We start from the raw sequence: 16414 nt of genomic DNA on the forward strand, positions 1-16414 counted from the left end.
TTGTTTTATTCTTTATTTTCACTAATTAAAATATTTACTTTTTTTCCTAATTTTTACGTATTTTTCTTTAGTCCTCTGAGGGGACTCGAACTAACGATGGTTTGAGCACTTAAAGTATAATATAATACCCTCTTATTGCATTCTACTGTATTGTTGCGTCCTCCTCGCGCCGCTCTTCATCCCTCCTCTTGTTTCCAGAGTTAGTGATGTCCTCATCGTTGCTCTGATGTTACAGTAGACTGAGGGCGTGAACGCAGCGCTGGCTCCACACACAGGAGGGCACATTGGTGGGAAGGGGGAGGAGCAGCAGTGGGCTCCCGTGGTGCTGCAGGTGGCCCCCAGGGTCCCCCTGGGTGTAGAGAGGGCACAAGTACCGTGACAGCGCAGGCTCCGGACCCTTGGCCTTGCTAGTTTCTGGCACTGCGGAGACGTGGACCGTGGGGACGGTGCAGAGCTGTGGGGACAGAGTCGCTTGTAGTAAATTCAGACGAGTATCCCAGAGGGCGTGACGCAGATGTATCCCAACCAGTGAGAGCCCCGTGGGTCGTGGTGAGGGCGACGGTCTGCCAGACACCTGCCAATTACAGAACAGGACAATGAAGGGGGCGGAGTCACGAGATACAACTCCGGAAAACAAAGCAACCCGCAGCCTGAGATGTATATACGAACCAAGACGACCACTCAAAAAGGTCATCGAAAAGTGGTCTTCATCTAACAAGACAACCTACCTCCTCTTCACCACCATCTATACAGACAGGACTACAACCTACCTCCTCTTCACCACCACCATCTATACAGACATGACGACAACCTACCTCCTCTTCACCACCATCTATACAGACATGACGACAACCTACCTCCTCTTCACCACCATCTATACAGACATGACGACAACCTACCTCCTCTTCACCACCATCTATACAGACATGACGACAACCTACCTCCTCTTCACCACCATCTATACAGACATGACTACAACCTACCTCCTCTTCACCACCACCATCTATACAGACATGACGACAACCTACCTCCTCTTCACCACCACCATCTATACAGACATGACGACAACCTACCTCCTCTTCACCACCACCATCTATACAGACATGACGACAACCTACCTCCTCTTCACCACCATCTATACAGACATGACGACAACCTACCTCCTCTTCACCACCATCTATACAGACATGACGACAACCTACCTCCTCTTCACCACCATCTATACAGACATGACGACAACCTACCTCCTCTTCACCACCATCTATACAGACATGACGACAACCTACCTCCTCTTCACCACCACCATCTATAGAGACATGACTACAACCTACCTCCTCTTCACCACCACCATCTATAGAGACATGACTACAACCTACTTCCTCTTCACCACCACCATCTATAGAGACATGACTACAACCTACTTCCTCTTCACCACCACCATCTATACAGACATGACTACAACCTACCTCCTCTTCACCACCATCTATACAGACATGACTACAACCTACCTCCTCTTCACCACCACCATCTATACAGACATCACAACTTACCTCCTCTTCACCACCACCATCTATACAGACATGACAACTTACCTCCTCTTCACCACCACCATCTATACAGACATGACGACAACCTACCTCTTTACCACTACCATCTATACAGACATGACTACAACCTACCTCCTCCCCACCATCTCTACAGATCAGACTACAACCTACCTCCTCCCCACCATCTCTAAAGATCAGACTACAACCTACCTCCCCTCTATCACCACCATGTCTCCAGACAAGACTACAACCTACCTTCTCTCCATCACCACCATCTATACAGACATGACTACAACTTACCTCCTCTCCACCATTATCTCTAAAGACAAGACTACAACCTACCTCCTCCCCACCATCTCTACAGACAAGACTGAAACCTACTTCCTCTCCATCACCATCATCTCCAAAGACCAGACTACAACCTACCTCCTCTTCACCACCATCATCTTTACAGACAAGACTGCAACCCAGCTGCTTTCCACCATCTCTATAGACAAGACAACAGCCTACCTCCTCCCCATCACCACCATCTCTACATACATGACTACAACCTACCTCTTTTCTACTACCACCATCTATACACATAACTACAACTTACTACCTCCTCTCCACTCCCATCTCTACAGACAAGACTACAACCTACCACCTCTCCATCGCCACCAACATCTATTCTAAGAATCTGGTCTTAATGCCCATTAAATACTTGAAGTGGTGGTCAGTGGTCCTTGTACCTGCACTTGTAGATGGTAACACTCCAGCGCTCTGTGGTCCTCCAGTGCTTGTTCCTGCAGGAGGCTGTGAAGAAGGCGTTTCGGATGCCGGAAGACACTCATATTATAGGAGATGTTGAATGGTGAGGATTGGGAAATGTAGGTGGAGAGAAGCTTGAGGCGCACGTGTAGGCTCTGGATCCAGGCCTGCAGAGTAATGGGAGAGGCTGGAGAGTAGACGTTCCACCACGGCGGCACATGGCCCTCACTCAGTACCGTCCTTATTCTCTGACACCTCTGGCAGAGGCAGGAAGAAGCAACCTCTCTCATCTCTTTAATGGTGGATTGGAGCAGGGTGCATAGCAGCTTCCACTCACCAAGGAGGAAACGTAGCAGAGGACGTGGCTTGGACAATCCGTCTGGTTGCTCCCGAGTAGTGGCGAACGGTGGCTTCTCCTTCTCTGCCTGTTTTGGCCACTCTGAGGATGCGGTTTGTATATCGGTCATGGAGGCAGGAATACGTCTGGTGTCCAGTCCTGGCAACGGTCTACAACCCTTTAGGTCTCCAGTGTCCGCCCTCTGTTGCTCATCTTCCAGTTCCAGCAGAAGGGCCAGGCACTGGCTGAGTGTGTTACCTACGGCTGCAGACTTAGGACTCCCAGAAGACACACAAGACGTTCTACTCCAGGAGCCTTCATGGCCTGAGGAGCCGCACTGGAGGCGAGCTTCGTGTGTTCCAGCTCTCCTTCGGTGGGAGGTCCAGATGTCTTGCGTGACAAGCAGGTCAGAGAGAATCTTGTGCCCATGGATCTTGGTAGTCGTGTTCTTCAGACCCTCAGTTAGACCCAGAGCTGTTGAGTCCCCTATCAAGAGTAACTTCTGCAACAACTGCCTCACTACCCGCATCCAGGAGCCTGAAATACAGAACAGAAGATCACAGAAACGCAACAACTCTCCCCACATCCAGCAACACACGAGTTAAATCACAGGTGCAGAACAGTGAGTGCAGCTCTGGAGTATAATACTGGACGTAACTGAGGAGCAGTACAGGATAAGTAATGTATGTACACAGTGACTCCACCAGCAGAATAGTGAGTGCAGCTCTGGGGTATAATACAGGATGTAACTCAGGATCAGTACAGGATAAGTAATGTATGTACACAGTGACTCCACCACCAGCAGAATAGTGAGTGCAGCTCTGGAGTATAATACAGGATGTAACTCAGGAGCAGTACAGGATAAGTAATGTATGTACACAGTGACTCCACCAGCAGAATAGTGAGCGCAGCTCTGGAGTATAATACAGGATGTAACTCAGGAGCCGTACAGGATAAGTAATATATGTACACAGTGACTCCACCAGCAGAATAGGGAGCGCAGCTCTGGAGTATAATACAGGATGTTACTCAGCATCAGTACAGGATAAGTAATGTATGTACACAGTGACTCCACCAGCAGAATAGTGAGTGCAGCTCTGGATTATAACACAGGATGTAACTCAGGATCAGTACAGGATAAGTAATGTATGTACACAGTGACTCCACCAGCAGAATAGTGAGCGCAGCTCTGGAGTATAACACAGGATGTAACTCAGGATCAGTTCAGGATAAGTAATCTATGTACACAGTGACTCCACCAGCAGAATAGTGAGCGCAGCTCTGGAGTATAATACAGGATGTAACTCAGGGTCAGTACAGGATAAGTAATGTATGTACACAGTGAGCCCACCAGCAGAATAGTGAGTGCAGCTCTGGGGTGTAATACAGGATGTAACTCAGGATCAGTACAGGATAAGTAATGTATGTACACAGTGACTCCACCACCAGCAGAATAGTGAGTGCAGCTCTGGAGTATAATACAGGATGTACCTCAGGAGCAGTACAGGATAAGTAATGTATGTACACAAGGACTCCACCAGCAGAATAGTGAGTGCAGCTCTGGAGAATAATACAGGATGTAACCCAGGATCAGTACAGGATAAGTAATGGATGTACACAGTGACTCCACCAGCAGCACAATAGTGAGTGCAGCTCTGGAGTATAATACAGGATGTAACTCAGGAGCAGTACAGGATAAGTAATTATGTACACAGTGACTCCACCAGCAGAATAGTGAGCGCAGCTCTGGAGTATAATACAGGATGTAACTCAGGAGCCGTACAGGATAAGTAATGTATGTACACAGTGACTCCACCAGCAGAATAGTGAGTGCAGCTCTGGAGTATAATACAGGATGTAACTCAGGAGCCGTACAGGATAAGTAATATATGTACACAGTGACTCCACCAGCAGAATAGGGAGCGCAGCTCTGGAGTATAATACAGGATGTTACTCAGCATCAGTACAGGATAAGTAATGTATGTACACAGTAACTCCACCAGCAGAATAGTGAGTGCAGCTTCTGGAGTATAATACCAGGATAAGTAATGTATGTATACAGTGACTCCACCAGCAGAATAGTGAGTGCAGCTCTGGAGTATAATACAGGATGTAACTCAGGATTAGTACAGGATAAGTAATGTATGTACACAAGGACTCCACCAGCAGAATAGTGAGTGCAGCTCTGGGGTATAATACAGGATGTAACTCGGGATCAGTAGAGGATAAGTAATGTATGTAAACAAGGACTCCACCAGCAGAATAGTGAGTGCAGCTCTGGAGTATAAGGGCGGGGGAGGGAGGGGGGAGGGAAGGGGGAGGAGGGAAGAGGGAGGGGAGAGGAGGGAAGAGGGAGGGGAGAGGAGGGAAGAGGGGGGGGAGAGGAGGGAAGAGGGGGGGGGAGAGGAGGGAAGAGGAAGGGGACAGGAGGGGGGGGGAGGGGAGAGGGGGGAGGAGGGAGAGGGGAGGGGTGGGAGGGGTAAGGGTCCGGAGGGGGGAGGAAGGGGGGAGGGAGCGGAGCCTGAGGGGGAGGAAGGGGGGGAGGGGAGGGGGCCTGAGAGGGAGGAAGGGGTGAGGGGAGGGAGGAAGGGGTGAGGGGGACAAGGAAAGAGGGACCACAGGAGGGGAGAGGGACCGGAGGAGGGGAGAGGGGAGGAAGGGGTGAGGGGAGAGGGGCCTGAGCGTGACGAGAGGGTGAGGGGAGAGAGGGGCCTAAGCGTGAGGAGAGGGTGAGGAAAGGGTGAGGGAGGGGGCCTGAGGGGGAGGAAGGGAAAGGGGCTTGAGGGGAGGGGGGCCTGAGGGGGAGGAAGGGGTGAGGGGAGAGGGGCCTGAGGGCGAGGAAGGGGTGAGGGCGAGGAAGGGGTGAGGGGAGGGGGGGCCTGAGGAAGAGGAAGGGGAGAGGGCCTGAGGGTGAGGAAGGGGTGAGGGGAGTGGGACCTGAGGGGGAGGAAAGGGTGAGGGGAGGAGGGCCTGAGGGGGAGGAAAAAGGGAGGGGAGGGGGGGCCTGAGGGGGAGGAAGGGGTGAGGGGAGGGGGGGCCTGAGGGGGGAGGAAGGGGAGGGGGCCTGAGGAAGAGGAAGGGGAGAGGGGCCTGAGGGCGAGGAAGGGGTGAGGGGGAGTGGGACCTGAGGGCGAGGAAAGGGTGAGGGGAGGAGGGCCTGAGGGGGAGGAAAGGGGGAGGGGAGGGGGGGCCTGAGGGGGAGGAAAGGGGGGGAGGGGGAGGGGGGGGGGGGGGCCTGAGGGGGAGGAGAGGGGGGGGCCTGGGGGGGAGGAAGGGAGGAGGGGAGGGGGGTCCTGAGGGGGAGGAAGGGAGAGGGGGCCTGAGGGCGAGGAAGGGGTGAGCGGAGGGGGGCCTGAGGAGAAGGAGGGAAGAGGGACTGGAGGAGGTTCAGCAGAGAGGGATCAGAGGAGGTGCGAAGGGAGAGTACCCAAGAAGGGGGTGCAAGGGGAGAGTTGCCTGAGAGCAGGTGCGAGGGGAGAGGGGCCGGAGGAGGAGGTGCGAGGGGTCGGAGGGAGGAGGTGCGAGGGGGAGAGGGGCCTGAGAAAGCGGATGGGGAGGAAGGGTGAGGGGCCTGAGGTGGAGAAGGCATGAGGGGACGGATCGGAGGAGGAGGGAAGAGGGACCGGAGGAGGAGGGGCGAGGAGAGGGACCGGAGGAGGAGGGGCGAGGGGAGAGGGACCGGAAGAGGAGCGAGGGGGGAGGAACCGGAGGAGGGGGGGAGGGACCGGAGGAGGGGCGAGGGCAGAGGGACCGGAGGAGGGGAGAGGGACCAGAGGAGGGACGAGGGACCGAAGGAGGGGAGAGGGACCGGGCGAGGGGCGAGGGCCAGAAGAGGGGCGAGGGACCTGAGGAGGGGCGAGGGGAAAGGGACCTGAGGAGGGGCGAGGGAGCTGAGGAGGGGCGAGGGGGAGGGACCTGAGGAGGGGAGAGGGACCTGAGGAGGGGCGAGGGAAGAGGGACCTGAGGAGGGGAGAGGGACCTGAGGAGGGGCAAGGGGAGAGGGACCTGAGGAGGGGCGAGGGGAGGGACCTGAGGAGGGGAGAGGGACCTGAGGAGGGGCGAGGGAAGAGGAACCTGAGGAGGGGCGAGGGAGAGGGACCGGGCGAGGGAGAGGGACCTGAGGAGGGGAGAGGGACTGGAGTAGGGGCGAGGGAGAGGGACTGGAGGAGGGGCGAGGGAGAGGGACTGGAGGAGGGGCGAGGGAGAGGGATCGGAGGAGGGGCGAGGGAGAGGGACCGGAGGAGGGGCGAGGGAGAGGGACCGGAGGAGGGGCGAGGGAGAGGGACCGGGCGAGGGAGAGGGACCGGGCGAGGGAGAGGGACCTGAGGAGGGGCGAGGGAGAGGGACTGGAGGAGGGGCGAGGAGAGGGACCGGAGGAGGGGCTAGGGAGAGGGACCGGAGGAGGGGCTAGGGAGAGGGACCGGAGGAGGGGCTAGGGAGAGGGACCGGAGGAGGGGCGAGGGAGAGGGACCGGAGGAGGAGCGAGGGAGAGGGACCGGAGGAGGGAGAGGGACCTGAGGAGGGGCGAGGGAGAGGGACCGGAGGAGGGGCGAGGGAGAGGGACCGGAGGAGGGAGAGGGACCGGAGGAGGGAGAGGGACCGGAGGAGGGGCGAGGGAGAGGGACCGGAGGAGGGGCGAGGGAGAGGGACCGGAGGAGGGAGAGGGACCGGAGGAGGGGCGAGGGAGAGGGACCGGAGGAGGGGCGAGGGAGAGGGACCGGAGGAGGGGCGAGGGAGAGGGACCGGAGGAGGGGCGAGGGAGAGGGACCGGAGGAGGGGCGAGGGAGAGGGACCGGAGGAGGGGCGAGGGAGAGGGACCGGAGGAGGGGCGAGGGAGAGGGACCGGAGGAGGGGCGAGGGAGAGGGACCGGAGGTGGGGCAAGGGGAGTGGGACCGGAGGTGGGGCAAGGGGAGTGGGACCAGAGGAGGGGCGAGAGGGATCGATGGAGGTGCGAGGGAGAGGAACCTCAGGAGGGGCGAGAGGAGAGGGACCTGAGGACAGGCGTGGGGAGAGGGACCTGAGGAGGGGCGAGGGCAGAAGGACATGAGGAGGGGCGTGGGGAGAGGGACCTGAGGAGGGGCGTGGGGAGAGGGACCTGAGGAGGGGCGTGGGGAGAGGGACCTGAGGAGGGGCGTGGGGAGAGGGACCTGAGGAGGGGCGTGGGGAGAGGGACCTGAGGAGGGGCGTGGGGAGAGGGACCTGAGGAGGGGCGTGCGGAGAGGGACCTGAGGAGGGGCGTGCGGAGAGGGACCTGAGGAGGGGCGTGCAGAGAGGGACCTGAGGAGGGGCGTGCAGAGAGGGACCTGAGGAGGGGCGTGCAGAGAGGGACCTGAGGAGGGGCGTGCAGAGAGGGACCTGAGGAGGGGCGTGCGGAGAGGGACCTGAGGAGGGACGAGGGAAGAGGGACCTGAGGAGGGGAGAGGGACCTGAGGAGGGGCGAGGGGAGAGGGACCTGAGGAGGGGCGAGGGGAGAGGGACCTGAGGAGGGGCGAGGGGAGAGGGACCTGTGGAGGGGCGAGGGGAGAGGGACATGAGGAGGGGCGAGGGAGAGGGACCTGAGGAGGGGCGAGGGGAGAGGGACATGAGGAGGGGCGAGGGAGAGGGACCTGAGGAGGGGAGAGGGACTGGAGGAGGGGCGAGGGAGAGGGACCTGAGGAAGGGAGAGGGACTGGAGGAGGGGCGAGGGAGAGGGACTGGAGGAGGGGCGAGGGAGAGGGACCGAAGGAGGGGTGAGGGAGAGGGACCGGAGGTAGGGCAAGGGGAGTGGGACCTGAGGAGGGGCGAGGGGAGAGGGACATGAGGAGGGGCGAGGGAGAGGGACCTGAGGAGGGGCGAGGGAGAGGGACCGGAGGAGGGGCGAGGGAGAGGGACCGGAGGAGGGGCGAGGGAGAGGGACCGGAGGAGGGCGAGGGAGTGGGACCGGAGGAGGGGTGAGGGAGAGGGACCGGAGGAGGGGCGAGAGGGGTCGGTGGAGGGTGCGAGGAGAGAGGGACCTGAGGAGGGGCGTGGGGAGAGGGACCTGAGGAGGGGCGTGGGGAGAGGGACCTGAGGAGGGGCGTGGGGAGAGGGACCTGAGGAGGGGCGTGGGGAGAGGGACCTGAGGAGGGGAGAGGGACCTGAGGAGGGGCGAGGGGAGAGGGACCTGAGGAGGGGCGAGGGGAGAGGGACCTGAGGAGGGGCGAGGGGAGAGGGACCTGAGGAGGGGAGAGGGACCTGAGGAGGGGCGAGGGGAGAGGGATCGGAGGAGGGGCGAGGGAGAGGGACCGGAGGAGGGGCGAGAGGGGTCGGTGGAGGTGCGAGGGAGAGGGACCTGAGGAGGGGCGTGGGGAGAGGGACCTGAGGAGGGGCGTGGGGAGAGGGACCTGAGGAGGGGCGTGGGGAGAGGGACCTGAGGAGGGGAGAGGGACCTGAGGAGGGAGAGGGACCTGAGGAGGGGCGAGGGAGAGGGACCGGAGGAGGGGCGAGGGGAGAGGGACCGGAGGAGGGGCGAGGGATCGGAGGAGGGGCGAGGGAGAGGGATCGGAGGAGGGGCGAGGGAGAGGGACCGGAGGAGGGGCGAGAGGGGTCGGTGGAGGTGCGAGGGGAGAGGAACCTGAGGAGGGGCGTGGGGAGAGGGACCTGAGGAGGGGCGAGGGGAGAGGGATCGGAGGAGGCGCGAGGGATCGGAGGAGGCGCGAGGGATCGGAGGAGGCGCGAGGGGAGAGGGATCGGAGGAGGCGCGAGGGGAGAGGGATCGGAGGAGGCGCGAGGGGAGAGGGTCGGAGGAGGCGCGAGGGGAGAGGGATCGGAGGAGGCGCGAGGGGAGAGGGATCGGAGGAGGCGCGAGGGGAGAGGGATCGGAGGAGGCGCGAGGGGAGAGGGATCGGAGGAGGCGCGAGGGGAGAGGGATCGGAGGAGGCGCGAGGGGAGAGGGACCGGAGGAGGCGCGAGGGGAGAGGGACCAGAGGAGGCGCGAGGGGAGAGGGACCGGAGGAGGGGAGAGGGACTGGAGGAGGGGAGAGGGACTGGAGGAGGGGCGAGAGACCGGATGAGGGGTGAGGGGAGAGGGACTGGAGTAGGGGCGGGGGAGAGGGACCGAAGGAGGGGAGAGGGACCGGAGGAGGGGAGAGGGACCGAAGGAAAGGAGAGGAACCGAAGGAGGGGAGAGGGACCGAAGGAGGGGAGAGGGACCAGAGGAGGGGCAAGGGGAGGAAGGGGAGAGGGGAGGAAGGGGTGAGGGGAGAGGGGCCTGAGGGGGGGCGAGGGAGAGGGACTGGAGGAGGGGCGAGGGAGAGGGACTGGAGGAGGGGCGAGGGAGAAAGACTGGAGGAGGGGCGAGGGAGAGGGACCGGAGGAGGGGTGAGGGAGAGGGACCGGAGGAGGGGCGAGGGAGAGGGACCTGAGGTGGGGCAAGGGGAGTGGGACCAGAGGAGGGGCGAGAGGGATCGATGGAGGTGCGAGGGGAGAGGGATCGGAGGAGGTGCAAGGGGAGAGGGATCGGAGGAGGGGAGAGGGATCGGAGGAGGTGCGAGGGGAGAGGGATTGGAGGAGGTGCGAGGGAGGGGCGAGGGGAGAGGGACCTGAGGAGGGGCGAGGGGAGAGGGACCTGAGGAGGGGCGAGGGGAGAGGGACCTGAGGAGGGGCGAGGGGAGAGGGACCTGAGGAGGGGCGAGGGGAGAGGGACCGGAGGAGGGGCGAGGGGAGAGGGACCGGAGGAGGGGCGAGGGAGAGGGATCGGAGGAGGGGCGAGGGAGAGGGATCGGAGGAGGGGCGAGGGAGAGGGACCGGAGGAGGGGCGAGAGGGGTCGGTGGAGGTGCGAGGGGAGAGGAACCTGAGGAGGGGCGTGGGGAGAGGGACCTGAGGAGGGGAGAGGGATCGGAGGAGGCGCGAGGGATCGGAGGAGGCGCGAGGGGAGAGGGATTGGAGGAGGCACGAGGGGAGAGGGATTGGAGGAGGCGCGAGGGGAGAGGGATCAGAGGAGGCGCGAGGGGAGAGGGATCAGAGGAGGGGAGAGGGACTGGAGGAGGGGAGAGGGACTGGAGGAGGGGCGAGAGACCGGATGAGGGGCGAGGGGAGAGGGACTGGAGTAGGGGCGGGGGAGAGGGACTGAAGGAGGGGAGAGGGACCGGAGGAGGGGAGAGGGACCGATGGAAAGGAGAGGAACCGAAGGAGGGAAGAGGGACCGGAGGGGAGAGGGACCAGAGGAGGGGCAAGGGGAGGAAGGGGTGAGGGGAGAGGGGAGGAAGGGGTGAGGGGAGAGGGGCCTGAGGGGGAGGAAGGGTGGAGGGGAGGGGGGCCTAAGGGGAGGGAGGGGAGGGGGGCCTAAGGGGAGGGAGGGGAGGGGGGCCGAAGGGGAGAGGGAGCAGAGGAGGTTCAAGGGGAGAGGGATCGGAGGAGGTGCAAAGAGAGAGTTGCCTGAGGAGCAAGTGCGAGAGGAGAGGGGCCGGAGGAGGAGGTGCAAGGGGAGAGGGGCCTGAGAAAACGGATGGGGAGGAAGGGTGAGGGGCCTGAGGTGGAGAAGGCGTGAGGGGAGAGGGATCGGAGGAGGGGAGAGGGACCGGAGGAGGGGGGGCAAGGGGAGAGGGATCGGAGGAGGAGGGGAGAGGGACCAGAGGAGGAGGGGAGAGGGACCAGAGGAGGAGGGGAGAGGGACCAGAGCAGGAGGGGAGAGGGAAGAGGAACCAGAGGAGGAGGGGAGAGGGACCGGAGGAGGCGCGAGGGGAGAGGAACCGGAGGAGGGGAGAGGGACTGGAGGAGGCGCGTGGGGAGAGGGACCGGAGGAGGCGCGAGGGGAGAGGGACCAGAGGAGGCGTGAGGGGAGAGGGACCGGAGGAGGGGAGAGGGCCCGGAGGAAGAGGGGAGAGGGACCGGAGGAAGAGGGGAGAGGGACCGGAGGAAGAGGGGCGAGGGGAGAGTGACCGGAAGAGGGGTGAGGGACAGGAGGAGGAGGGGAGAGTGACCAGAGGGGAGAGGGACCGGAGGAGGGGAGAGGGATCGGAGGAGGGGCGAGGGGAGAGGGACCGGAGGAGGGGCGAGGGGAGAGGGACTGGAGGAGGGGCGGGGGAGAGGGACCGAAGGAGGGGCGGGGGAGAGGGACCGAAGGAGGGGAGAGGGACCGGAGGAGGGGCGAGGGGAGAGGGACCGGAGGAGGGGAGAGGGACCGAAGGAGGGGAGAGGGACCGAAGGAGGGGTGATCGGAAAGGGACCGAAGGAGGGGAGAGTGACTGGAGGAGGGGCGCGAGGGGAGAGGGACCGAAGTAGGGGAGATGGACCAGAGGAGGGGCAAGGGGAGGAAGGGGAGAGGGGAGGAAGGGGTGAGGGGAGAGGGGCCTGAAGTGAGGAGAGGGGGAGGGGAGGGGGGCCTGAGGGGGAGGAAGGGTGGAGGGGAGTGGGGCCTGAGGGGGAGGAAGGAGAGGGGGGCTTGAGGGGGAGGAAGGGGAGAGGGGCCTGAGGGTGAGGATGGGGTGAGGGGAGAGGGGCCTGATGGTGAGGAAAGGGGGAGGGGGGCCTGAGGGGGAGGAAGGGGTGAGGGGAGGGGGGCCTGAGGGGGAGGAAGGGGTGAGGGGAGGGGGGCCTGAGGGGGAGGAAGGGGTGAGGGGAGGGGGGCCTGAGGGGGAGGAAGGGGTGAGGGGAGGAAGGGGTAAGGGGAGGAAGGGGTGAGGGGAGAAAGGGGTTAGGGGAGAAAGGGGTGAGGGCAGGAAGGGGTGAGTGGAGAGGGGCCTGAGGGTGAGGAAGGGGTGAGGGGCCTGAGGGTGAGGAAAGGGTGAGGGGAAAGGGGTCTGAGGAGGAGGAAGGGGTTAGGGGAGAGGGGCCTAAGGAGGGGAAGGCATGAGGGGAGAGGGGCCTGAGGAAAAGAAGGGGTGAGGAGCAAGGGGCCAGAGGGAGCAGAGGAGGTTCAAGGGGAGAGGGATCGGAGGAGGTGCAAAGAGAGAGTACCCAAGAAGGGGGTGCGAGCGGAGAGTTGCCTGAGGAGCAAGTGTGAGAGGAGAGGGGCCGGAGGAGGAAATGGAAGGGGAGAGGGGCCGGAGGAGGAGGTGCAAGGGGAGAGGGGCCTGAGGTGAAGAAGGCATGAGGGGAGAGGGACCAGAGGAGGAGGGGCGAGGGGCGAAGGATCGGAGAAGGAGGGGCGAGGGGAGAGGGACCGGAGGAGGAGGGGCGAGGGGAGAGGGGCCTGAAGTGAGGAGAGGGGGAGGGGAGGGGGGCCTGAGGGGGAGGAAGGGTGGAGGGGAGTGGGGCCTGAGGGGGAGGAAGGAGAGGGGGGCTTGAGGGGGAGGAAGGGGAGAGGGGCCTGAGGGTGAGGATGGGGTGAGGGGAGAGGGGCCTGATGGTGAGGAAAGGGGGAGGGGGGCCTGAGGGGGAGGAAGGGGTGAGGGGAGGGGGGCCTGAGGGGGAGGAAGGGGTGAGGGGAGGGGGGCCTGAGGGGGAGGAAGGGGTGAGGGGAGGGGGGCCTGAGGGGGAGGAAGGGGTGAGGGGAGGAAGGGGTAAGGGGAGGAAGGGGTGAGGGGAGAAAGGGGTTAGGGGAGAAAGGGGTGAGGGCAGGAAGGGGTGAGTGGAGAGGGGCCTGAGGGCGAGGAAGGGGTGAGGGGCCTGAGGGTGAGGAAAGGGTGAGGGGAAAGGGGTCTGAGGAGGAGGAAGGGGTTAGGGGAGAGGGGCCTAAGGAGGGGAAGGCATGAGGGGAGAGGGGCCTGAGGAAGAGAAGGGGTGAGGAGCAAGGGGCCAGAGGGAGCAGAGGAGGTTCAAGGGGAGAGGGATCGGAGGAGGTGCAAAGAGAGAGTACCCAAGAAGGGGGTGCGAGCGGAGAGTTGCCTGAGGAGCAAGTGTGAGAGGAGAGGGGCCGGAGGAAGAGGTGGAAGGGGAGAGGGGCCGGAGGAGGAGGTGCAAGGGGAGAGGGGCCTGAGGTGGAGAAGGCATGAGGGGAGAGGGACCAGAGGAGGAGGGGCGAGGGGCGAAGGATCGGAGAAGGAGGGGCGAGGGGAGAGGGACCGGAGGAGGAGGGGCGAGGGGAGAGGGACCGGAGGAGGAGGGGCGAGGGGAGAGGGACCGGAGGAGGAGGGGAGAGGGACCGGAGGAGGAGGGGAGAGGGACCAGAGGAGGAGGGGAGAGGGACCAGAGGAGGAGGGGAGAGGGACCAGAGGAGAAGGGGGGAGGGACCAGAGGAGGAGGGGAGAGGGACCAGAGGAGGAGGGGAGAGGGACCAGAGGAGGAGGGGTGAGGGACCAGAGGAGGAGGGGTGAGGGACCAGAGGAGGAGGGGAGAGGGACCAGAGGAGGAGGGGAGAGGGACCAGGGGAGAGGGGAGAGGGACCAGAGGAGGAGGGGAGAGGGACCAGAGGAGGAGGGGAGAGGGGAGAGGGACCAGAGGAGGAGGGGAGAGGGACCAGAGGAGGAGGGGAGAGGGGAGAGGGACCAGAGGAGGAGGGGAGAGGGACCAGAGGGAGTGGGGAGAGGGACCAGAGGAGGAGGGGAGAGGGGTCGGAGGAGGGGCGAGGGGAGAGGGACCGGAGGAGGGGCGTGGGGAGAGCGATCGGAGGAGGGGAGAGGGATCGGAGGAGGGGCGAGGGGAGAGGGATCGGAGGAGGGGAGAGGGCCCGGAGGAGGGGCGAGGGGAGAGGGACCGGCGGAAAGGCGAGGGGAGAGGGACCGGAGAAGGGGAGAGGGATCGGAGGAGGGGAGAGGGACCGGAGGAGGGGAGAGGGACCGGAGGAGGGGAGAGGGACCGGGAGAGGGGCTAGGGAGTGGAGAGGGACCGGGAGAGGGGCTAGGGAGTGGAGAGGGACCGGAGGAGGTGCGACGGGGGAGAGGGACCGGAGGAGGTGCGACGGGGGAGAGGGACCGGAGGAGGTGCGACGGGGGAGAGGGACCGGAGGAGGTGCGACGGGGGAGAGGGACCGGAGGAGGTGCGACGGGGGAGAGGGACCGGAGGAGGTGCGACGGGGGAGAGGGACCGGAGGAGGTGCGACGGGGGGAGAGGGACCGGAGGAGGTGCGACGGGGGGAGAGGGACCGGAGGAGGTGCGACGGGGGGAGAGGGACCGGAGGAGGTGCGACGGGGGGAGAGGGACCGGAGGAGGTGCGACGGGGGGAGAGGGACCGGAGGAGGTGCGACGGGGGGAGAGGGACCGGAGGAGGTGCGACGGGGGGAGAGGGACCGGAGGAGGTGCGACGGGGGGAGAGGGACCGGAGGAGGTGCGACGGGGGGAGAGGGACCGGAGGAGGTGCGACGGGGGAGAGGGACCGGAGGAGGTGCGACGGGGGAGAGGGACCGGAGGAGGTGCGACGGGGGAGAGGGACCGGAGGAGGTGCGACGGGGGAGAGGGATCGGAGGAGGTGCGACGGGGGAGAGGGATCGGAGGAGGTGCGACGGGGGAGAGGGACCGGAGGAGGTGCGACGGGGGAGAGGGACCGGAGGAGGTGCGACGGGGGAGAGGGATCGGAGGAGGGGCGAGGGATCGGAGGAGGGGAGAGGGACCGGAGGAGGGGCGAGGGGAGAGGGACCGGAGGAGGGGCGAGGGGAGAGGGACCGGAGGAGGGGCGAGGGGAGAGGGAAGGGGCGAGGGGAGAGGGACCGGAGGAGGGGCGAGGGGAGAGGGACCGGAGGAGGGTAGAGGGACCGGAGGAGGGGAGAGGGACCGGAGGAGGGGAGAGGGACCGGAGGAGGGGAGAGGGACCGGGAGAGGTGCTAGGGAGCGGAGAAGGACCGGAGGAGGTGTGACGGGGGAGAGGGACCGGAGGAGGTGCGACGGGGGAGAGGGACCGGAGGAGGTGCGACGGGGGAGAGGGACCGGAGGAGGTGCGACGGGGGAGAGGGACCGGAGGAGGTGCGACGGGGGAGAGGGACCGGAGGAGGTGCGACGGGGGAGAGGGACCGGAGGAGGTGCGACGGGGGAGAGGGATCGAAGGAGGTGCGACGGGGGAGAGGGACCGGAGGAGGTGCGACTGGGGAGAGGGACCGGAGGAGGTGCGACTGGGGAGAGGGCCTGGAGGAGGTGCGACTGGGGAGAGGGACCGGAGGAGGTGCGACTGGGGAGAGGGACCGGAGGAGGTGCGACTGGGGAGAGGGACCGGAGGAGGTGCGACTGGGGAGAGGGACCTGAGGAGGTGCGACTGGGGAGAGGGACCTGAGGAGGTGCGACTGGGGAGAGGGACCGGAGGAGGTGCGACTGGGGAGAGGGACCTGAGGAGGTGCGACGGGGAAGAGGGACCTGAGAAGGGGCGAGGGGGGAGGGACCTGAGGAGGGGAGAGGGACCGGAGGAGGTGCGACGGGGGAGAGGGACCGGAGGAGGTGCGACTGGGGAGAGGGACCGGAGGAGGTGCGACGGGGAAGAGGGACCGGAGGAGGTGCGACTGGGGAGAGGGACCGGAGGAGGTGCGACTGGGGAGAGGGACCTGAGGAGGTGCGACGGGGAAGAGGGACCTGAGAAGGGGCGAGGGGGGAGGGACCTGAGGAGGGGAGAGGGACCGGAGGAGGTGCGACGGGGGAGAGGGACCGGAGGAGGTGCGACTGGGGAGAGGGACCGGAGGAGGTGCGACGGGGAAGAGGGACCGGAGGAGGTGCGACTGGGGAGAGGGACCGGAGGAGGTGCGACTTGGGAGAGCGACCGGAGGAGGTGCGACGGGGGAGAGGGACCTGAGGAGGTGCGACGGGGGAGAGGGACCTGAGGAGGTGCGACGGGGGAGAGGGACCGGAGGAGGTGCGACGGGGGAGAGGGACCGGAGGAGGTGCGACGGGGGAGAGGGACCGGAGGAGGTGCGACGGGGGAGAGGGACCGGAGGAGGTGCGACGGGGGAGAGGGACCGGAG

General features: G+C 64.1%; 1 protein-coding gene across 2 annotated transcripts in view; it reads right to left on the reverse strand.

The window, feature by feature from the left end:
* DNHD1 (dynein heavy chain domain 1) overlaps positions 1–16414 on the reverse strand; it is a 200812-nt gene continuing 184398 nt past the window's right edge. For both annotated transcript variants that reach the window (XM_066588928.1, XM_066588927.1), the window contains 2 exons: positions 2279–3171; positions 1–574 (listed from right to left, as the gene is read on the reverse strand). In XM_066588928.1, the coding sequence (XP_066445025.1) occupies positions 230–574; positions 2279–3171 (1238 nt within the window). In that variant the 3' untranslated portion in view covers positions 1–229. The remainder of the gene's footprint in view (positions 575–2278; positions 3172–16414) is intronic.

The sequence above is a fragment of the Eleutherodactylus coqui genome, unplaced genomic scaffold (genome assembly GCF_035609145.1).
Source record: "Eleutherodactylus coqui strain aEleCoq1 unplaced genomic scaffold, aEleCoq1.hap1 HAP1_SCAFFOLD_133, whole genome shotgun sequence".
NCBI classification, from domain to species: domain Eukaryota; kingdom Metazoa; phylum Chordata; class Amphibia; order Anura; family Eleutherodactylidae; genus Eleutherodactylus; species Eleutherodactylus coqui.